The sequence below is a fragment of the Haemorhous mexicanus genome, chromosome 9 (assembly GCF_027477595.1).
Source record: "Haemorhous mexicanus isolate bHaeMex1 chromosome 9, bHaeMex1.pri, whole genome shotgun sequence".
NCBI lineage: Eukaryota > Metazoa > Chordata > Aves > Passeriformes > Fringillidae > Haemorhous > Haemorhous mexicanus.
This window is the reverse complement of record NC_082349.1, coordinates 28,428,337-28,450,968: the sequence shown is the minus strand read 5'-3', so window position 1 is coordinate 28,450,968 and position 22,632 is coordinate 28,428,337. Positions and strand designations below refer to the sequence as shown.

The 22,632-nt window shown below is 45.6% G+C and overlaps 1 protein-coding gene across 22 annotated transcripts in view; it reads left to right on the top strand.

The window, feature by feature from the left end:
* The window catches only part of PRRC2C (proline rich coiled-coil 2C), a 70,098-nt gene extending 48,584 nt beyond the window's left edge, over window positions 1–21,514 (top strand). For 6 of the 22 annotated variants that reach the window (XM_059854661.1, XM_059854668.1, XM_059854670.1 and 3 more), the window contains 13 exons: window positions 1,106–1,207; window positions 5,177–5,378; window positions 6,208–6,411; window positions 7,116–7,237; window positions 7,777–7,913; window positions 9,846–10,080; window positions 11,127–11,249; window positions 12,746–12,964; window positions 13,755–13,829; window positions 14,980–15,083; window positions 16,297–16,423; window positions 17,388–17,624; window positions 19,681–21,514. In XM_059854661.1, coding sequence (XP_059710644.1) covers window positions 1,106–1,207; window positions 5,177–5,378; window positions 6,208–6,411; window positions 7,116–7,237; window positions 7,777–7,913; window positions 9,846–10,080; window positions 11,127–11,249; window positions 12,746–12,964; window positions 13,755–13,829; window positions 14,980–15,083; window positions 16,297–16,423; window positions 17,388–17,624; window positions 19,681–19,947 — 2,154 coding nt within the window. In that variant the 3' untranslated portion in view covers window positions 19,948–21,514. The remainder of the gene's footprint in view (window positions 1–1,105; window positions 1,208–5,176; window positions 5,379–6,207; window positions 6,412–7,115; window positions 7,238–7,776; window positions 7,914–9,845; window positions 10,081–11,126; window positions 11,250–12,745; window positions 12,965–13,754; window positions 13,830–14,979; window positions 15,084–16,296; window positions 16,424–17,387; window positions 17,625–19,680) is intronic. The other 16 variants (XM_059854672.1, XM_059854673.1, XM_059854669.1 and 13 more) reach the window with 10 other exon arrangements.
* The last annotated feature ends 1,118 nt before the right edge of the window (window positions 21,515–22,632 follow it).

Sequence of the window (22,632 nt, the reverse complement as noted above, 5' to 3'; positions counted from 1 at the left end):
GAGTGTGCTGGGGCATCAGGGAGCTTGGATCTTGTGATTCTTGTTTGAGTAACAGAATTAGCTCAGGGTTGAGTCACTTGTTGATGGGGGAAGGTAGAATCATATCGTAGGATCTCAGGTTTTTATGAAGATGTCTTGTGAATTCCATCTAAAAATGCTTTTCAGCTTACTGCAGCACTGTTTTGAAGCAGTACTGATTGAACTTCTTATTCTTCTGCTGGCTTTTCTGGTAGTGTTGTGATTTTTGACTTTGGTGGTTAGTGTGGAAGACCGAATTCTTTTGTGTTAAGGATGTCCAATCCTTGTGGATGTTAAAGTTGAATTTCTAACACGGGAATTAGGGGTTCCTGGCCACAAAGGATCTGTGCCATCCCCTGCTTCAAAGCTTCAGGATCTGTCTTTTGAATTAGCCTTATCTCATCCAGTGGAAGTCCATTAGCTAAGCTATGGCTAGAGAGAGGAAGAGTCAGGAGTTACAGACTGGACACTGCAGTATTTTTGATTCATTTCCTTTAAAACTTCTAGGAAATCCATTGGTGTTTTCATAGGCAAAGACAGCAATAGCATTACGTCAGGTTTATTTCCCAAAGTATCACATCTTTCATCTTTTGAAAGAGAAAATAACTGAATTCAATTATTGGATGGCAAATCTGTTGTAGTTTGTTTCATGGTCCTGTGATTTTGCAGGTCTATAAAAGCTTCCTCTTTTCAGAAACTGCATCTCAGAACTCAAGGTCATGACACCCCCTGTACTGTATTGGTACAAAAAGGGACAAACCTGGCTTGGGAAGAATTTTTGCATATCAGTAAACTGAAATGGTACTTGAAATTAAATCCCCAAACAGACAATTGGTGTTTGTTTATGCAGAGGACCTGGACACCTTAAAACCTTAATCTTCAGCCTCTTTGAGAGATGAGGAGCATCTTGGCACCTGCTGAGTGGCCTTTCCTTGCCTACCAAATTTTCACCTTATTTTATCAGTCTCCCTGCCAAATGCTCAAGCCTTGAAGAAATTGTAGCTCACTTGATAAAGCTTGAGCTTTGCTTTCTGGGGCTTTTCTAGTAGACTTAGTTAGAATGTGATGTGTGTTGCCTGCCTTTCAGGTGCCCCTGCCCCACACCCTTCCCCTCCCTAGGAGGGAGACTTTACAACAGAGCTCCAGCCTAACTCCAGTTTCTCCCGCTACCGTCGACCTCACCCTCAAGGTATGTACCACATCCCTCTAAGGGTCGTTTTCTTGCATGCAGGGGAAAAAAGTTATTGGAGAACTTGCTGGTGAACCTTTTTTTAGAGCCTTCCTTTGTTTCCTCTGCTGAACTGCTTTTGCATATAAATGGATGGCTGAAACAGAGACTCTGTCGAAGGATGCATTTAAACCATAAATTTCTAACCCCGTTTTGCATTAACACTTGGCATCTCAACCAATCTTTGCTCCCACTGCCCTGAAAAACCAAGATCCTAGAGTTTTAGCATTGGACCACAGTGCTCATGGCAAACCATCAGAATCTGGCTGAGGTTTTTTGAGCGTTGAGCTTAAAGTAAGTTGCCTGGTTTGGTGAAAAGGCTTGAAGGATTTGCTTGATAAGCCAAGCTTGACTTCTTCTTAGTTCTAAGACTTTGGTGCAGTGATAATGTGGTTTTGAGTTGGATGGCTGAAGTTCCAAGTAGTGACTTGTAGATGGTGTGTTGGTGTCTCTGCAAGGCAGTTAGATCAGCAGGTCAGAATGTGTTTTGTAGTGTTGTAAGTGTTCTGTTGTTTCCTGCTTTCCAGTGCAGAGCAAGTGTGGAGAAGATTTTGAGTGCTGTTTTCCCATTTTGTTGGATTTTGGACTGTGTGCATTGTGTAACTCACTAACACAGAGTTGGGCTCTAGCTTTGCCACTGTATTTTTAGAAGTTGTTGGGTTTTTTTCTTCTTTTGGTGTCCTAGATCTGCTTTGTCATTGTGACTGAGCCAGTAGAAGTGTTGTTGCTGCTTTTGGTATTAAGGAATAGTGGTGTTTGACTTTAGTTTAAGTTTTTAAAAGAAGAAATGAAACTTGATTGGATGCAGAACTAATGCTTTGGAGGAACTTGCTTGTCAATCCTGGTGAGACTTGTCTCACTGGCTTGGTTTGACAGCTGCTTGTTTGTGTTCTCTGCAGATGAGAAATATTCATGTTCTCTTGTTGAATCTCTGCTTTCCTTTTGTTAACACTAACACCTCTTTCAAACAGTAGATGTTCAGAAACGGGGAGAGCACTGTGGAGGGACAAGTAGTTTTAAAAAACCTGGGTTTCTGGTACATCCTTGGGTAATGAGTTATCCTAACATGACTTTCTGGCGTCTGGAAGTGTTGTTCTGAAGTAGTCTCTGACTGTTTGGCAGCTGGAGATGGAATCCTGTGTCATACAGGTAGGGCTCAAAGTTACCTGAAAGTTCCCTCAAAGTGTGGGACACTGCCCAGTTACAGAGCAAACTGTGGTGTCTGTGTCATTCATCCTGCATTTCTTTTTTCTGCTCTTGTGGTGTCAGTGATTTCTCAGTGGATGATAGATTTTTGGATGTGTGGTTACAAAATAGGTCAGAGATCCATGTTTTGAGGCTGTCTTGAAGAACCCTCTGACTGAAATCTGGATGGAAAGCTATGTGGAAGCAGCTTTGTCCCTGATTTCTTCATTCCAGCCACTGGAGCTCTGCCTCCTTTTCACAAATTCAGAAGGCATCAGGCTTGTTCTGAAGCACGCTCTGAGACTGTCACTGTCCCAGCAGGCACAGATCTGCTCTTTGTCATCCTCTTCCAGTACAGCCCTTGCATCTTTCAAAGGATACTTCTGGAGCAGGAGAGAGGAAAGCATTTCCTTCATTCTCTTAAAAGAACATAATATCCAGGTTCTGCCTGCATAAAGGATTAATCCTTGCACCTGTTCCTCCCTCCATCCCCTGTCACAGAAAGCTGTCTGTGAAGAGACTTGTAGGGCACTTGGCCACAATTGCTCCCACTGCTTGGCATCATTCTTCAGGGGAGGTACAAGGTGCTCCTCTGGGAAGCCTTGTTGAGATCTTGTTTCCTCTTAGCAACTTTGCTAAGGACACCTTTATTCAGTCATCCTCTTAAGGACTTCCCTCAACAGGCTGTTATAGGTAAGGAGCTGAGCAGAAGAAAGTCCAAAGCAATTTCAAACTGAGCTGCTTGGCCCTCTGCATGTCCAAAGTTTCATCTAAAATTCCTCTGTAGGCATCTGGTCAAGAAACTGACACGTTTGAGCTTTCTTTTTCTAACCATTGAGACTTTGATGTATTTAAGGAAGGGCACGTCGGGGTTTGTCTCCAGTGGAGTTTTTGGGTAACATGGGCAGGACTCTTGTGCAGTGTGAAGGCCCCAGTGGATCAGTGATGAAGAGAAGCCTCAGGCAGCCACGATCTCCTCCTTGTTGCCCTCCTTTCTCCCTAACTAAGCAGTGAAACTACAACACTGTCTCCAATCTCACTTAATTTAGAGCCTCTTATTCCTCCATATCTGGTCTGTAGATGGTGCTGATTAGGCATTCCTAGAGTATCAATCTCTCTTGCATCTTTTTCTCTAGCTTATAAAAGTTAGAGGTTGCTAAGAGGCTTTCCAAAAGAAAGCTTCAGGACTCTGTGGTATACTCTAGACGTGACAAAATGCAGTGTGTAGCTTTTGCTGTCAATAGTTTCTCCAGGACATGATGAAAAGCAGTGAACATAGAACCTTCTACACCTTCTCTAGCCTGACAGTCACAGGTACTTAACTCACTTTCTCTCAGTGCCAGTGCAATACACCTAAACAAAATCATTTCCAGCACATCAGTGATGAGTGAACTTTGCCTTGTCTGTAAGAATCAGAACCAGTTTGGAGGAAAATGTTGTGGAGGGGAAACAGTGAATGATTGCTGGGGAAGATGATCTCAAAAATGAAAATAGGTGACTTGTCCCACAAGGATTTAATGTGTAACTAAGTTTCCCTCTTTCCCCTTTATTCTCTTCAGGAGTCCAGAACCTCATTTTCCACATGGGTGTGTGTTGATCACCTGTGACCCCCTTCTTTTGATACTGCTCTGCTTTTTTATCATTTCTGAAGCATCTAGACAAATAACCTGAGCCATGTTTGGCTGTCCAGACTCTGCCTAACTCATGTAAAGCAGGGCAGGGTGACAGGCATGGCTTTAGAGACTGAGCCAGGGGGGGTCTCTGGAGCCAGCAGTGAGGGCAGGTGTGTGGGGAGGATATATTTGCCCCTTAATATCCACCACTAAAGGCAGCACCTGGCCTTGAAAAACTTACAGTGAGCAGTTTCAGCTGTGCTAGCTAAACTTGAGTTTCCACTGGAGACAGCTGAAGGTTGTGCAGAAGTCCATGGACTATGTTTAAGCTTTTAAATTAGTGAGTGTAGTATAAACATTAATATTTCTTGTTCATTGGACCCTCAGAAGTGTCTCAATTTAGATTTCACATTGCGTAGCTAGCGTAGCAAGAATTAAATTTTATTGGCTGCAGTAAAACAATGGTTGTTTCCACTTCTGAGGGAAGGTAACTGTGTCTATAATATTTAAAGTTTCATCTCCCTTGCTATGCAAGACATAAGTTCATAATTATAGAAATAGAGGAGCATGAAGCATTTTTTAGCTTTAACATAAAGCAACACACACAAGTTGTGTGAGCTTGTGGTTGTTTCTTGAGCAGTAGTTGCTTTGGAAATCCAAACTTGACTGCTGTCATGTTCACTGAAGTGTGCAGTAGGTATCTTTGGTGGTCACTCAAAGTAGATGATGGACCAAGAAAGCAAAGGGCTGCTTCATTTAAATGGCTCAAGTAACTTGGAAGTAAAGGACTTGATGGAAATACTTAGAGGGGGTTTTCCCTTTCTTTTGCTCACTGTGTCTTTGCTCTTCATGTCAAACAAAACCAAGCCAAATTAGTGTGAGTGAATTCTCTTCTGAGCATTGGCTGTTAAGATGATGACCTGTGCACATGTGCAGGTGGAGCAGATGAGCAGCTCCAACCTGAGGCTGTTTGCTTTTTGCATGAACAGAGTTGCACGATAACAGCGACTTCCAAAAGAGGCTGGCATGAAGCCCCTGTTGCCTTTTAACCACAAAGAACTGTTTAAAGAGGAACAGGGACTGCTTGAAACTTCCTAATAGATGAGGAAATTCTTTTTTTTCTTTTAAATAGATGGAGTCTGCACGCAAAGCATGGGAGAATTCCCCAAACATGGGGGAGAAGAGTTCACCAGTGACCTCAGCAGCGTCTCCCATTGCTGGTGGCAACAGCAGCAGCAACACTGGGCCAAGCAGTGGCACTTACAGCTCTTTCTCAAGTGCATCAATGCCTCCCATTCCTGTGGCCTCAGTTACCCCCACAACATCCCTCTCAGGTAACTCTTGTTAAAACAGTAGTGTCCCCTTGTGTTGTTCCTTGCTTATGTTTCTCGAAGGATTGGATTCCTTCTGGAATTGTTTAATGCAAAGCTAACAAAAGGTTTGTGCTAGAAATGGAATGTCAGATCTGAGCAGCAACTCACCAAATAATCTGTTAACTGACTTCACCTGTTCCACTTCAGTCACCTGAAAATAATATTAAACTACTCTCTGCCTAAGCTACTTAAATGCACTTGAAGGAGGAGGTAAACTTCTCTTGTCTATGGTTTAATTTTGTTCAGCCAAATGAAGGCCACACACAGATTTTGGGGCAGAGAATAATTCTGATTTACTTCTATTGGTACTCTTGCTTTTTAAGTTAAAGCTTCAAGAACTCATATCAAAACCTATTTGCAAAAGGCAAAGCAAATGTCCAGCTGCTTTTCACAACCAGTGCTTGGTTGCCACCTTGGTTCTTGGCAGCAAACAAAAGATGCTAAATCTGGTTAAGTCTGCATGCCTTAGAAAATGAAAGTGTATCTCCATGAGAGGCACAACCACTGTGAGTTGCAATGTTTTGTTGAATAACTGACCCAGCTGCCCCCTTCAGTTCAGTGTGCTCCTGTGCCTGAGAAGGGAGGTGTATCAGGGTTGCAGCCCTTCCCACAGTGCATTCCACAGAACTGGCTCCATGTTTTTCTTGTGTTGGTGGAAACAGCTGCATTAGGTTAAGAGTTCTTTACCAGTTGTGGCTGTGCTCACAGAGCTGTCCCAAAACTTTGACATCTGAATAATGAGGCTCTGAAATGTCTTTGATTGTTGCATCCCTTGCTTCTCTCCTCCTAGGAGCTGGAACATACACCACCTCTTCACTGAGTACGAAGACTGCAAGCACCTCAGACCCTCCTAATATCTGCAAAGTGAAACCCCAGCAGCTGCAGACAAGCAGCCTGGCTTCTGCCAGCCACTTCTCCCAGCTGAGCTGCATGCCATCCCTCATTGCCCAGCAGCAGCAAAGTCCCCAGGTCTATGTGTCTCAGTCTGCAGCAGGTAATGGTGTTTGTGGCTGAGAAGCCACACATCTGCTTTTTTTTTTTTTAATTTTGAAGCTGGAGAGTTTAATATGGTTCTGGTTTTGCTCTGCAGTAAAGACAGAGTGATAAAGAGTGTTCTGTACTCAGATTCAATAATTGTCTTACTCTAAATCTGTGCTGCTTTATCAGGAAGTGCAAAGGTAGTGCTGTATAGTTTGTTGAAGAAAGTAAGTTTGAGTCTCCTAATTTACCAATTTTCTGTTGCAGAATTGTAAATTGCTATTTAAGACCAGGAGTGATTTAGATTTCTTTCTTAAAATGCTACAGTAGCTGATAGCTGTGGCATTTTTTCTTTAGGGAAAATCCTACATCTGTTTAACAGTCTAGTTAAATTACATGGCAGGGTTACATGTTCTTACCCTTCCTTCACCCAAATGCCTTTCTTGGCTAGAATCTGTTGTTCATCCCTCCAAAATTGTGTGGGGTTAATGATGCCTGTGCAAGACTGATAGATTCTGGGGGTGAATTGGAAAAGATACCAAAGCTTTTGAGGCAGCCAGCTCTCCAGTGCTGCTCCTTCTCCCAGGCCCTCTGGTAGCTGTTACAGTGGGAAGGACTGACAGTAGCTGCATCTCTGATTCTTGATGAAAACCTTTCTAGAGGGGTGGTGCTGGGAATCAGGTACTAAAATCAGGTACTAATTGTATTGCTCTTCCTGAGGTACTGCAGCTCAAATCCCAGCATTCTACATGGATACAAGTCACCTGTTCAATACCCAGCACGCCCGTTTGGCACCACCTTCTCTGGCCCAGCAGCAAGGCTTTCAGCCAGGCCTTTCTCAGGTATTGAATCTTTAGGGATTCCTCATGCACTTTGTTCCCCTCCCTGTGCATATTGCCTTTAGAGTTCCACTAATGATTTGATGGGGGCAGGGGATAGTGACACTAAAGACTGCAAAAAATGAGGTCATGTCTGCTCTTGCTGTCTGTTCTGGTGCATGCAGGCAGTGCCTGGTTGTTTGCCATGGAAGTTGAGAGAATAAGCTTCCACTCAAAAATATATGGGAAAGTTTCTATTCCTGGGAGGTGTTTCTGTGGCCATGTGAGTGCAGGCTTACTCAACTTCTGCCATACAGAATGATATGCAATCTCAAGCAGTTGTTTTACATGCAGATCTGAATATTTCACTCAGTTTCTGCTGGTTGGTTGTGAGGAAAAGTGTAAAATTCAACTAGAAAGTAATTTTCATGAGAGCAGCAATTCTAGCTCTGCATGCAGCCTTGGAATTTCACGTTCTTATTTTACTTTTCATAGTGCTACACAAATCCTCACACACATTCAGCTGTAGCTTTTCTAACTTAATTTTCATGTTTTCTATGTAGCCTGCTTCAGTTCAGCAGATCCCCATCCCCATCTATGCACCTCTGCAAGGACAGCATCAAGCTCAGCTGAGTTTAGGAGCAGCACCAGCTGTTTCACAAGCCCAAGAGTTGTTCAATTCCTCCTTACAACCCTACAGGTAGGTAGCAGATGCACATTTCTTTGGGGTTTTAGTGTCAGAATTATTGAATTTGGTTCCCTGCAGACTTGTGATATGTGCTCCATAGCTGCCTCATCTTCCTGTCTTCCCCAAAATCCCTTTTGTCTGAAAACTCTGTATGCAGATTGTCTGCCTTGTACAGGTGTAGCTGTGAAATCTGGGTTAAAAAATGTTGCATGATAGCTGTATCTTTAGGAACCCAGGCTAAAGAGCTGAGAGCATCAGTCTGTCATACTAAGAGAACAGAAGATGTCTGTCCCTTTGGTTCAGCAGTTTGTTTTTTTTGATCAAACCAACACTGGGGTCTTGAAACACTGTGAAGTTCCAGTTTGAACTCCTAGGTAGTAAAAAAAACCTCACTGCAGATGTGTGAGGGGCTGCATGGTATGTTTCAGCATGTTTTCTATTTGCTGCAGAAGGTAACAGTAAAACCAGTGTCTCTGCAGTGGCCCTGATAACCAGACAGACTTCACTGTGAGCCTCTCAAAGCTTCCCTGGCCTTCCTAGGAAAGCTGCTTCACAGCAGTGCAATTCTGACAAGTGTTGTTAGCTCCACTTTGAGAAAGCTGCTTTGGAAGTTTAATTTAGAGGGTTTTGCATGGGCTGTACTTAAATCTGCTTGTTGCAGTGTAGAAGGCTGAGGCCACAGAAGGTTTAATTAACCACATTTGTATCCTGAGTTTGGTGCTTGGCTGACTTTGTGGGACCAAATATTGCTTGTCCTGCTACAGCTGACAAAAGCTGTTGCAAACAGTTGGCTAATTGCAGAAACACAATCAGGCCGGCATGTGGTCCAGATTAAATAAATCTGATCACACACAAACATGGCATTAATGGAGTTCTGACAGTGGGAGTGCTTCTCCCACATAGAAAATGTGCAGAGGAGGAGAAGCGTGGAGATGTACAGGTTGCTTGTTTAAAACATTACAACCAAAAGTTTAAAGTAAGCTAAAAAAAAACCTTGAGGAAAAAAACTTTGGCTCCATTGAAGCCAGTCCTCTGCATCCAGTCTGGGAGAGTTTTTCCAGTGCTCAGAGGGGGCTGTAAGAGTGTTCTGCAGTGAGGGGAGGGTGCAGAGCAAAGCTCACCCAGGTGTGGGCACAAGCGAACCCCCCACAGCAGCAGATGAGCAGGAGCAGTGCTGTGCTCACACATAGCCAGCAGCAGGGGAAGTAAAAGATGTTTTCACATCAGAAACACTCTGAGCTCAAAGGCTTTGAGAGGAGCAGTTATTTAAAAACTCTCAATCCTTCAATCTCTAGGTGGCCACTCACCAAGTTCCTAGTGGGGATGTTCAGATAAATACTTCTGATGGACTAAACCTGTCTGGTGCTTTGCTGTACTGCCTTTGGTCTTCTTTAAACAAACTGCAGCTTCCCCATGCTGCTGACAGTGGAATTGAATAGCTGATTAAAGGCTGTGAGGTCTTTTGAAATCAAAACATTCATTTGGAAGCTACCATGGTCAGCATCCAGTGATTTAAACTGTATTAGAAGTTGGACTGTGGAGTTCTGTGGAGTGAAGAGAACAAAGCAGTTCCCTTAGTGACTAAGTGGAGCTACTCACAGGATGCTTTCCCATGCCACCTTGGAGCTCAGGAACTAAGAACTGGCAGCTTTTCTGTGTTACAGTTAATTATCCAAGAATTATTGCAGCATGAACATCTAAATAGCTAATTGTGATTTAAGATTTTAGTAAGAAGCCTCGTTGTTTTTTCCTGTGGCCTTTAGTAGCAGCTGTTACTTTATTGTATGCAGAGAAAATTGAAAAAAATCTGCTTTTCTCGGGTGAAAAGGTGTTCAATAGAGCTAAGCATTCTGTTTAAAGAATATAAGCTGTGCTCTTCATTTTTGGTGGTTCATTGTTGAGCTCTGTCAGAATTTTTATGAATGCCACTTGAATCTCTTGCAGATCCCAGCAAGCTTTCATGCAGAGTGGTTTGTCTCAGCCATCACCAGTGGTTCTGTCTGGCACAGCCTTACACAACTTCCCAGCAGTGCAGCACCAGGAGCTGGCTAAGGCCCAGTCCAGCCTGGCATTCCAGCAGACCTCCAACACTCAGCCTATTCCCATCCTGTATGAACATCAGCTTGGACAGGCTTCAGGGCTGGGAGGCTCTCAGCTCATTGATACACACATCCTGCAGGTAGGAAATGCTCCACATACAGCCCTTCTGTACTGGGCTGATACAGGACATCAGGTCTTGCTCAGCTTGGGTAGCAGCAAACTTAAAACTTGCAGGAGAATGTTCTTTTAGTTTAATAAATGTACATTAGCATAATCTCTGAATTGAGGCTTGTTTCCCAAATTACAGGGCTCTTTGTGCTTCTGTCATTAATTAGAGCTTCAGGTTTAATTTCTCTAAATTGTGATAAAGGGCTGTTCCACCAGCTGCAAATGAGAGCTTTATCACCAAGTGAAACCTTCACATTTGTCAGCTTCCTTTGCTGGGTGTCTCTGTTTGGAAAGGCAGGAGTCTGCTAGGGAAGGCAGGAGCCTCCCCTGAAATGGAGAATGTAAACCCTCCCCACCTCCAAATTGCTATGAATTTTAAATTAAGGGCTCTCAGGCAAAAAATATGGGAGCAGGAAATAACAGTTCTTTACTAGGGAAGAAAGTAAAAGGATAAAATTAACAATGCAGTACACTAGAACAACACTGACAGAGTCAGATCACAACCTGACACCCTGTGGGTCAGGGTGTTGGTAGCAGTCCAGTTGGAATTGTGGCTGCAGCCCTCCTGGAGTGTCAGGTGTGGTTCTGCTGGAGCAGGGATCCTGTAGGATAGGATGCAGTCTTCCTCTGAAGATCCAGTGGAAGAGGCAGCTGCTGTTCCTCTGGGAAATCCAGTGGAGAAGCTGTGCTGGTGTTCCAGAACCTCCAGATTATATCTGGGTAGGAATGCTTGGCTCCTCCCTCTGGGCTCACATCTCCTTATGGAGATGCTGTAGTTCTTATCAGCCATGCAGTGACATTCAGCAGCCTGTTATCAGCAGATATCCCCTCCCAGGGAGGGGTGATTGTGATCACTGAGAGAGAGATAAGGCAAACTGCCCACTTGACACACCACAACTGCCAGACAGGTGGTTGATAGAATACATCTTGCCTTGCAGTCTGGAGCACTGGGGTTTCTCTGGCACCAGCGCTGCTCTTCTGAATGCTCCTGATGGGAGGTGTCTCTTCTCTTCCTAGGCCAGAGCTACCCTCACTCAGGCTTCAAATCTCTACTCTGGGCAAGTTCAGCAGCCTGGCCAGAGCAATTTCTACAATACTGCACAGTCTCCCAGTGCTCTTCAGCAGGTAAACTATGGCATGGTAAATTCCTGCATTGTATTGTTCCTAAAAGCATGTCGTGGTTGGTGGTGTCTGTGGGGTGGGAATAGAGGGGAGGGCTGAGACAGCCTTTAATTCTTCCAAAATAAAATTGGAATGGTAATAGTGAAGGAGGGCTGCAGCAGCAGCACTGCACAAACTGAATGGCTCAGAGGTTGGATGGCCTGCAGTTCATGTTGATCATTTGTCCCTGACATCCTTCTCTTGAATAGTTCATTTTTCAGTGATGGGCAGGTCCTTAATTGGCACAGTGCTGTTGCTAAATGATTGAGGCATGTGATGCCTTTATGGAAGCAGATACCAGGAGTGGTGGGGAGAGAGAGGGGGGCAAAGTCCAGGTGCTTAGTGCAGCCTAATTGTTAATACCTCTTCTCACTGAGCTGGAACCCAGGAGTGCTCACAGAAAATAACTGAGAAGTCAGCAGATAGGTGATCATGCAGGACAGCCAGATCAGTAAAACAACTCCACTGATTTGAAGGCTTTTTCACTCTTTTGTGGAAGAACTGCTAAATTGCCCTGTGGAAGCATTCTGACATATTTGCAGGATACTGTCTAGTGGTTTCCATCTTCTGGTTGGTTTTTTAATTGAAATGGCTTCCAAAACCAAACTTGTGATGGATTGATTTATTATAATAGCCTACCTCCTGCACAGGAAAAGTTGCCAAGACAGAAATCTAGAAGAGTTGTAAAAGATTGGGTGTTGTCCATTTGAAATCTAGCACAGTTTTAAGGACCTTTTAGAAGAGTTGGTACTTTCAGTGTGTTCAGTTCTGGCTCTCTGATGTTAATCTGTCACCCTTCAGACCAGAATCCTTGTAAGCCTCTCACATTTGGGAATCTCATCATTCTCCTTGTCACCCTTAGAATAGAATTTTGCAGGTAGTGGATTGTCAGACCAAGGCATGCAGTAACTCCTGCCAGTCAGGTCACTGCTGGTTTATTTCCATGTTTATCACTACCACTCTCTGCTGTTTTCAGCCCACAGCAGTGGTAAATGCAGGCAAGGGACAGGCTGTGTATTTTTGTCATTGTTTTTTAAGCTCAAACTGCTGGTTGTTGAACTCCTGGAATGTAAAATCTAATTTTTATCCCAGTGTCCTTTGATGGCTAGAATTATTTGAAGTAAACAAGTCAGTCTTGCCCTGTCCCTCCCACCCCCAAACTGATTATTTTCTTCTGCTTTTGTTTTCTGAGCTGAATTAAATTTCCCTGTCACACAGTGAAATCATGTTGGATGATGTTGGAGGCAGGACACTCGTGCACCTTTGTTTCTGAAAAGCAAAGACCCAAATGCCATTAGAACTGATTATAAAGGCAAACTGAGCAATAAATTCACTTATTTGCTTGCAGTTCTCTGGTTAAATAAATGAACTCATTAAGGCATTTGTCTGGGATAAAGCTGAAATAGAGCTTGCAATGAGAGTGGCATAATGGCCTTTGTGTCTCTGTTACTGGTGATTTTGTGCTCTCTCTCCAGGTGACAGTACCTTTGCCAGGATCACAGATTTCCCTGCCCAACTTTGGATCCACAGCACAGCCACTGATAGCCCTGCCCCAGTCCCTGCAGCCACCACTACAGCACACCCCACCACAAGCTCAGGCTCAAAACCTGAGCAGACCTGCCCAAGTGACCCAGCCCTTCAGAGGATTGATCCCAGCAGGAACTCAGCACAGCATGATTGCTGCAACTGGGAAGGTAACAACACTGCCACAGCTACAGGACACAAATTATTGTGAAGCACAGCTGGTTTTTGGTTTATGTAACCAGCACAGCAACTCACGCTGACTTCTTGCATCTTAAAAATCCTGCCTCAGCTTTAAAAGATAAAAAAGCCAGTCAGGGTTAATGCCTGAGGAACTGGGTCTGTGCATTTAGCTGAGGTTTTGTAGCTAACTTTCTGCTGCTCCATTTGCACTGCAGGAATATCTAGTTCGATAGTGACATCATGGACTAGCAGGGGATTTCATGCAGAAGCCATGTGGAAAACAGTTCTGAGATGTTGTTAGAGCAGCAAGGGAGCAACAGGACTCTGTCAGGGCTGGTGGCAGGTTCTGGGCCTGCTTGAGTTTGTTGCTTTGCTTCTGGACTCAAACCCCAGAGCAAGGTGTTTGGGTTCAGGGGTTTGCAGTGCAAAATGGGGAGTTTGAGGGGCTTCAGTGGACTCTGTATCAGCCATGAAAGGCAGAATTGAACTCTGCTGTTACTGCTGGGGATCTGCCTTTCTGAACAGCACAGCATGGTGCATATTAAGAATGGAGCATTGTATGCGAGACAGGATCTTTCTGTAATGGAAAAAGGAAAGTCTGGTCTTGCAGCTCAGCAAAACTGAGTGCCACGTCTAGGAAGGAAATAACACTAAAACAGTGCAAGAAACTTGTGTGTCATGGGGGGCATTCTCTCCTCTCCTTTATGGGAAGCTGCTAAGGTAATTGCTGATGAGGGGATGTGTGGAGCTGGCTTCCAATCACAAGGTCTCTTGTCTTAGATGGAATCCCAGCTTTACAGGCACCGGGGATTTTCGGATAGTGTGCAGCACTCGGCAGTTGCAGTCCGCTTCCAGGTGAGCAGTGGGTGACACCCTGGACATGGACACAGCTCAGCTGGCTGGCAGGAACAGCGAGGTCCTCCCACCTCAGGGACTGATCCACCTCTGCACCTGAAATCCCTGCAGCTTCTGGCCTCGATTTTAGGCTGCTTGTGAATATAAAATAACCCCGCAGTCCCACCCAGTGATTTACAGCTGCAGTAAGAAAAATCTTGGGTGTTAATTCCACATCTTGGACAGTAATGGCAGCCAGAATTTCAGACCACCTAGATGAAGTTTGCGTCTCCTCACCCCCAGAGTGTGTACAGTGGTTTTTGCACCGTGCAGTTTTCCAGTTTCATGGGATCTGGCCAATTCTTTTCAGCTTGGCAGTTGTTAGGAGCCCGTTTTGCAAGCAGCAGCATGTTTGTTGCTGCAGTTGTCACTGGAAAATGATTCCTCATTTCAGCAAAAAATGAGGGAAGAGCTGCAGTGGGATGCTGGCCTTGGATGACTTTCCTGCCCTGCTCTGAGATTCCCATCAAGTTGCTGCTAAAGAAAGTCAACTTGAAACAGCCTCTCATTTTATGTGATTTATTGTTGCTGTTATGCTTCATGGCTGTGTGTGGAAATACACTGTTCCCAAGTCTAATTTATTCTGTTGAGTGTATCTCCAAAATAGCGTTCAAGAGTCATTGCTCCAGTTAGTCTGGAGATTGTTTTGTGTGAGTGACAGCTCCATTTTTGCTGTGCTTTGGGTTTGTTTATTTTTAAAGACCTGGACTATTTGGTGGTATTCTTCTTCTCAACGTTTTTCAGGCTTATTTCTAAATATTTTCATGTGGTACCTGAGTTGGGGTCTTGGATAAGGAGATCTCAACTCCAAAACATATCTTTTTTCTTTTTTTTAGGGCCAAATAGATGAAATTACTCTCAAACCCCCTGTCATTATGCAGGAGGAGCAAGTTAGAAAGCCAGTACCATTGCTGCAAGTGCCAGATAGGGCAGGAAAATTGTACACAGAGGTGCTTGTGGTGCTGGGCCTGTCCTAATTATAAGAGGCTGTTCTGCAGTCAGGCTTTCATCTCCACTTAAGTGACCTCTTTTCATTGAGGTAAGCTAACAGCTGCTTAGCAAATATAATTTTTTAAACTGGAATTAACATGTCAGTTGCTGTGTTTTTCAGATATCAGAAATGGACCTGAAGGCCTTTGGAGGTGGCATTGATGTTAAACCTGGAACACCACCAGTTACTGGCAGGAGCACTACCCCAACCTCCAGTCCCTTCCGGTAAATCTGCCTGAAGCTCAAAATTCCTTAAAACCAGAGCCAGAAAATGTACCTAGTCATGCATGAGCAGCCTTTTGTGGAAGGTATGAGGTGAAGGGCCACTGATACAGGAGACACTGCTTGATCTGAGCTCATGAGCAGCATTCCAGTAGGTCATCACATCTGCTGTATTAAACAGAAGGAAATGGTTCTGAAATAAAGGGTGAAAAATACTTTTTTGGGTAAATGAAGCTAAACAAGAAGTGGCAGGGAAGATGTAGTTTGGGATAAAACTCTAAAGAGTTTATATGAATTGTGGTGTTCAAAGTAAAAAACAATTAAAGGCTTAGACAGCAGTTGTGGTGACAGTTCTGTTAGAGGAGTAAGTGTTGCCAGGTCTGTAAGCTGCTCACAAGTGAAATTAATAAACAAAACAGAAGCCTTTAAGCTTACAAAATACTTGTGAGTGGAGCTTAGCTGGTGTCCCTGTCACTGGTGCCCCTCTGCTCATTTTGCCAGGAGTGCATCACCCACACCCTCTGCACGAGAACTCTGTGCAAGGCGAGCTCTGTTTCCTGAAGAAGGCCGTTCACTCTTTCTTCTTTTTCTGTTCACTCTTTCCTTTTTGAGGGCTGTTTGATGCCCTTCCCCCAGATAATCAGTCAAGCTTCATGTAATTCCTGGTGATTCAACACCTTGGAAGTTGTAGTGGAGGGTCATGTTCTTCGCCAGGTAAAACAGGGAGAGCATTGTCTGTGAATTCTTGAAATGCGTTCAGGTGCATTTTGAAACAGGACAGCAGGTCAGAGTAGAAGCAGCTGCACATTCACTGCCTGTTGGGACAAGCTCTGAACTTGCCATGTTAGAGCAAAGAGTGACTGCAAAGGAACAGGACTGAACATAAGGTAGCAGGGATGGAAACTACATCTAACATCAGAAATTTAACATCAGTGTTTGTGTCATGAGTACTTGGGGGAAAGGGCTCATAAAGACATGCCCTGGAACCTCATCATAGCCTAAATATTTCTGATTATGCTTTCTCTTTGAATTCTGAAGTTCTCAGGTTTTCTGCACATAGGAGCTTCTATATAGAAAAAGTTTCACACTTTTTTTTTTAATTCAGAGATTGATTCTTTCCCCCCTCCAGTGCTGAATTTCTAGTTACGTTGTAACTAGGGGCAGAAACATCCTCTGAATTACTCCAGTTAAAATTAACTGCTTTTCTTTCTTTTAGGGCTAGTTCTACAAGTCCTAACAATCAGTCCAATAAAATGAACAGCATTGTGTACCAGAAGCAGTTCCAGTCAGCAGCTGCAGCTGTGAGAATGACACAGCCCTTTCCTGCACAATTTGCACCACAGGTAGGTGATTGGTGACTTCCTGCAAACAGATTTGTTTCTCTGTGTCACCTGGTGGCTCTGACTCGACTCTGTCTCCTCAGGCTCTGTCATGGGGAGATACAGAATGGAATCCTTAAAATGAAATGGCATAAGAAACCCTAGTTCAAGATCAAAGCAAAAAAATTCCCTCTCTGATCTTGCTTACAAGTAGTGCTAATTTTGTGGTGTGTAATTTTGAGTTCTGTGCATGCTGAGGAATTTAGTACAAGTTGTGAATGATGTAGAACAGATGGTGTTGTGGCTTCCCCAGGCAGCTGTAATGCACCTCGTCCTGCAGAAACAGGTCATTTGCTTGGGGAAGGGGAGAAGCTTCGTGTCTGAGAAGGGTCCCAGTGCATATTTTACACCTGTAAAGACAAAGCAGGTTTGCAGCTCTGAAGTATGGAAGGAGCAGTTCAGGCTGGAAAGGATCTCTGAGGTCACACAGTCCATACAAGGCAGGGCTGATGGCGGAGGGGTTGATCTGCTTTGGCATTGCAGGGAGCACAGCTTACAAGGGTGGTGCATCTCTTGCAGGTGACTGGAGCCAGGCTGCTAGGGAAATGTAGCCTCTCTAAAAGTGCAGTGCATTTCTGTCTTCCTTTTAGCATTTGGAGTGTTTGACTGCAGGATTTGAGCTTTGATTTCTGGATTGTCACTGGCAGAAACTGCCTCACCTTCTTGGGCTGCCTTTCACCAGTGACTGCTCCACTGCCTTGTGAGGGTCTTCTCCCTGCTCACAGGCTGGGTTGAAGGTGTTGGTGCTGCTTTCAGGCACAGCAGCACTGCAGGGCTGTTTTGCTTTTGCAGTTCCAGCCTGTTCTCTTGACATTCATTTCATAGCAGAGTAGCAGCTTTTTCCCCTTTGAGATAACGCCAACGTGCAGTCGAGTTGGCAATTTTCTAATTGAAAAATGTCTCTTTTTGTCGTTTTTCCCCCACTTAGATCCTCTCTCAGCCTAACCTGCTCCCTCCATTGGTAAGAGCCCCATTTACTAACACCTTCCCAGCGCCTGTTCAGAGGCTGCCAGTAGTTCTGCATAGTCAGATGCCGTCTCAGATGAGCACAGGCCTTATGAGCCACCCTCAGTCACCACGTGTGGCCAGAGGTCCCTGTGGATCAGTACCTGGAGCCAGAGGCACTCAGGCCCAGGCTGCGCTGAAGGCTGAACGAGACGTGAAGGTCAGTATGTGAACAGCAGTTCAGTCTGACAGCTCCCAGGGCAGACATGTGACTGCAAGGTGTGGCTTCAGAAAGTGCCTCTGGACCCCAAGGCAGCAGCCAGGCTCTTGACAGACCTTCTCTAAGCCCTGGTGGTTTTTAATAAGTTTTAGACTAAAATATTTATAGGGAGTTCCTGTCTCCAGCGGTCTCATGGTCAGCAGCTGTGGAGCTGCCACTGCTGACCAAGGCAGAGTGAGGTGTCAGGAGCCTGCTTCTCTTGGAATGGGCAGTGAGGCTGCACACCTGGCTGTTAGCTGTCCCTTCACCCCCAGCTCCTCCTGTTCCAGCCAGCCTCACTCCTTGGGGACTCTGGAGAGTCTTTCCCCGTGGATTGCAGTGCCTGTGGTGAATTCTCTGTGCTAGAATGCAGTACCCAGAGCACTCTGCAGGACAGGGGTTGCATTTCAGTAGCAGGTGGTGACAGTCACCCTAACTTCTTACAGCACTTTGGGACCCTTCAGTTCGAGGCAAACTCTTCTTCCAAGGCAGGACTGCAGGGTGGGACATCTGTGTAGGGACACTGCTGGCCACTGAGCCTGTCTGCTGCAGAAAAGTTGCTTGAACAGATTGTGCTCAGGGGCTCCTTTGCCTGCTGCCATTCCTGTAACCTGTGCACTGAGGTGTCAGAGCTGGACAGTGTTGTTCTGGGTATGCCTGGCTGGGGGAGGACTTTTTAACCTTTCAATTCCAGCTGGTTGGTCCATTTCCTACCACCAGATCATGCAGCCTGTAGATGCTTACCTGGTGATGATTAACAGATTGTCCTGAGTGTGCACTGAGTGTAGCCAGTCAGAGCAAATACTGACACAGCTCTGGTGTCTTCAGTCTCCTGCAAACACTGCTGAGAGCAGTGAGAGTTGCTCTGTTGTGCTTGGTTACTGGTGATCAAGTCATCCAGCCTTAACCTCAGGGGATGGCTGAAATTTGGGCAAAAGGTTTCGGGTGTCTGTCTGGCTCCAGTGAAATCAGGCTGTTGCTGCAGTCCTGCAAACGAGAGTTCACAGGTTTGTTTTCTGTTCTGTTGCTGCTTGACTTATTTGGAGCAGCCACAAAGTAGGAGAGCCAAGGCCTCTTGTTCCAGACTTTTGCTGTTTTGTCTCCCTGTTGTTGTGTGTGTGTCCCAGCCCTGTTTCTTGTAAAAAAGCAGAAAGCATTCAGGGAGGTTTAGTGCCTGTATTGTAGTTGGGGTTCCTTGTGTTAAGATACTCCTTTGTGATTTAAAATAAAAAGATGTTTGACTGCACTGGGCTTTATTGTTCAGCTTCTGAATGATTGAACTCTTGATGGAGTCTCTGCAGTCTAGGCAGGACAGACAGGTGCTTGCTCTGAGGTGCCTGATGTCATAGAGGGAATTGCACAGGTGCAGGTCAGGGTTGCTGTAGGATTCAGAGGAGGGAAGGCAGGCAGGCAGTTTGTGCTGCTGGGATTGCTTGGAGTGGGAGGCAGATCAGGCTTCAGCTCACCCAGAACACAGCTCTGACCCAGGTTCGTTTCCATCCCAGTGCAGGCTCAGTCTGTGCCCAGAGCCACGGGAGGGAACGGGGTGCTCAGACTGTGCTGCTGGGGGGGAGAGCCCTGCTGCAGGGGCAGCAGCAGCAGTGACAGCTGGAGTGGCTCTCGGGCCCAGGTGGGGTCATGCAGGCACAGCTGCCTCTGCTCCTGTCTGACCTGCGAGCAGCTCGAGCTGCTGTCAGCAGGGCTCCTACTCGTACAGCTCTGCCATAGCAGTGGCATAAGAAGAGGTTGGTAATACTTCAAACTGTTGTCCCTGATCCCCTTTTTGGGGGGAAAGATTAGGAAAAGCAAGGGAGGCCTAGGCATGATAATTAACTACTGGTGAGGAGCCAAGCACCCAGACCTGGTGACATCAGGGCAGCAGCAGGATGGACATTGCCTGTCTAGGAAGACCTGGCCACGGTGGTCAGTCCTTCCCCTTTCATATGGGAAATGCTTGTGAAGTCACTCCAGTTCCAATGCCCTCTCTTCAGTAAACTTACTTTCTCCCTCTCTTAAGGCAAAGCAAAGAGCAGAGGTCCTTCAGTCCACCCAGAGATTCTTTTCTGAGCAGCAGCAACAGCAGCAGAACAAACCCATAGGAGGGAAAGCCCCCAAAGTGGAGGAGAACGGGAGCAAACCCAGCGAGGCAATTGCTGACTCTCCAGGAGTCTGCCAGGACAAAGGCGAGGAAAAGGCCACCCCTGCACCTGCTGCCACTCCGAAACCTGTCAGAACTGGACCAATCAAACCTCAGGCAATCAAAACCGAGGAAACAAAATCTTAGAGGCTGTGTTCCGGTGGAGGGGGAGAGGGGAGGGTGGGCGAGGTGTCAGCAGTGTCAATTGGTGGCCCGAAGGATGAAGAGCGGCCTGCTCTCCCTGCCGGGCTCTGAGCAGCCCCAAGGGGCAAAGGTGCCAGCAGCAGTGGTGGTGCCAGCTGCTGTGGTGGTGCCAGCTGAGCCCCGCCTCTCGGGGCCCCATCTGCTCTAACAGCATGAAGGCTGCTTTGGGGCGTGCACGTGCCACACGTGTGTGCCCCGTTTGGCTCACACCCGCCCGCTTCCCAAAGCCACAGCATGGAGAAGCGGCAGCGGTGGGGAGGCATTTCCTAGCTGACATGATGACTTCTTATTTTCTTCAGGCTCTGATCTTCAGCTGCTATTTATCTTTTTATAAACCTGTGAGTATGAGAACATGCAGATCTGAAGATGGTGGTGGGCCAAGTAATGTGTGTTAAGTTTTTAGTGACTTAAGAAGCTTCTATCTTGTATAAACAGAGGGATCCACGCATTTGCCACGCGAGGCTTAACCTAATGCAGAGTAACACTGGCAGTGTTGGATTTCCCTCTGAAGGCAGTGCTTTGCTGGCTGCTGCTGCTTGGATGACAATTTACTGCATTTAGATCACCATATGAAAAAGCTACTTGGCCACCTGTGTCCTCTCCACCCGCTGCCCCCTCAGTGGCTCTCACCCCTGGAGTTGAAGGTTCGTTGCATCAATAGTCAGATTTGTTCCGTTCACCCCTATCCAGCTGTCTTGATATGATGCGAGTGGTCCCTAAACGGTTTCCAGTTTCTGTCTGTAACACAGCAACGAGCACTTAACCTGTGCCACGAGAATAAAAGAAACCTTATCAGATTAACGAGAGTTTTATCTCAAAGGTGCATTCTTTATATCAGAGCTGCGTCGCACCACCTCCTTGCCCACAGTGTGCTGGAAAGTAGAATCAAGTCAAATAAATGCCTTTTTAATTGTATCCTCTAGTATTCTAGCTGTAGGACAGTACTGTATGATACTTCTGTGAATGTAAGATATCCTGTACCTGCTTATGATATGTAGTAGTGACTGTGCTATACTGGAGCTGTTTTTAATAATGTTATTCTAGAGGTTTTTTTCCAGACAATGATTGAAAAAGCTAATAAAAAGCACCAGGTACCACATCAGTAGCAGAATTTGCTGGTTTTTTCTGGGATTTTTTTTCTTTTTTTTTTTTACGTTTTTTGGAAGGAAGAGTTGAAAGTCTAATGTGTATAATTTTGTTCAAATGACTGCAGAAGCTGGAAAGGCTGTTGCTGCTATTGATGCCTAGTGAATCGCTATTGGTTATCTTTTTATATAAATATATATATAATTTGAATTTTTGGAAACTAGCTGTGATGTCAACTTTGGAAAAAAGTATCCCACTTGTAGTGTGAGTTGGCATTGTACAGAAATTAACAGCCATATTGGTCTAGAAATGTTAAACTTAATTTTTTTTCCATTTGTACAGGGGTAACGCACTGTATGAAATATGTACGGTCTTATTTACATGGGTTTGATTACAGAAACTAATAAAGTATTCTCTAAATAAAGGCCCTGGCTGCTCTGGTGATTCTGCAGGAGGAGAGTGAAAGGAAAGGCTCTTGAAGGCAAAGGCTCTTGAAGGAAAATGCTCCCAGAAGCTCCTTTGTTATCCTGGGACTTCCCAGCCCTTCTCCAGCCAAGGGCTCACAAGATGTGGCCACCACTTGCCGCAGCAGGAGCCTGAGGGTGTTTGCTGGGAATTCCATCTCCAGCTGATGGAGCTGGGGGTTGTTCCAGACAGGAGCTGGGATGTGCCACTTGTCCCATTGGCCAGTGAGTGACAGTGATGCCTTAAGTTTGAGATTTCATATTGCCCAGATTCTGCACTGCATTAGTTTATAACCCTGAACTTCATAGAAAGTGTTGGCAAGTTTTCCTCACAGCTCAGTCACACAGAACAATCCTTTTCCAGCCCCAGAACCAAGGACACCATTGCAGCTTCAGGCCCAAGAAGTGCAAACAACATCAAATTGAGGAGAGCAGACTGGGAGGATGGGACGGCATCACCTGGAGCAATTATTATTTATTAAGTTCATATATATATAATTAATTATAAATTAAAACTGTTTGGACAATTAACCCCAAGATGGAAATGGACCAAAACTTATAAAAGTGTGAGAACTGACCCAGGGGGTCCATCTTGGGTGTAGCCATGGCTGGGCTCTTGTACTGCCCAAGGTGGGTCCTGTGAAGGCCTTTAATAAACCCCTACTTTATTCCTTAACTCTGCCCAGCCTCTGTTCCAGGAGGCTCCCAAGGCATCAGCAGGAGTTCAGGGAGCCCTGGCCTGAGCCTTCCCTGCCCTGGGCTGTGCCTTGGGACAGGCAGGGCATGCTCAGCTGGCCACCAGAGGGAACTTTCTTCCCACAAACACCAGGAACTTCTGGTGTCGGTCTCTGGGAATTAATTCCTGCCTGGGGAGAAGGTGCTGGCTGGCTCTGCACCTCTGAGGAAAGGGAGGGTGCAGCCAGGAGTGTTGGGCTGGCTCTGCAAGCACCACCTGGAGCTGGGCAGGTTGACCTTTGGTCAGAGGTGTCGCTGCCAGCCCTGGGGTGGGTTGGGAAGCAGCAGCTTAGGGCCACCAGAGGAGCTGGAGACCGTTCCTGCCCGGGTTGGTTTTGTTCAG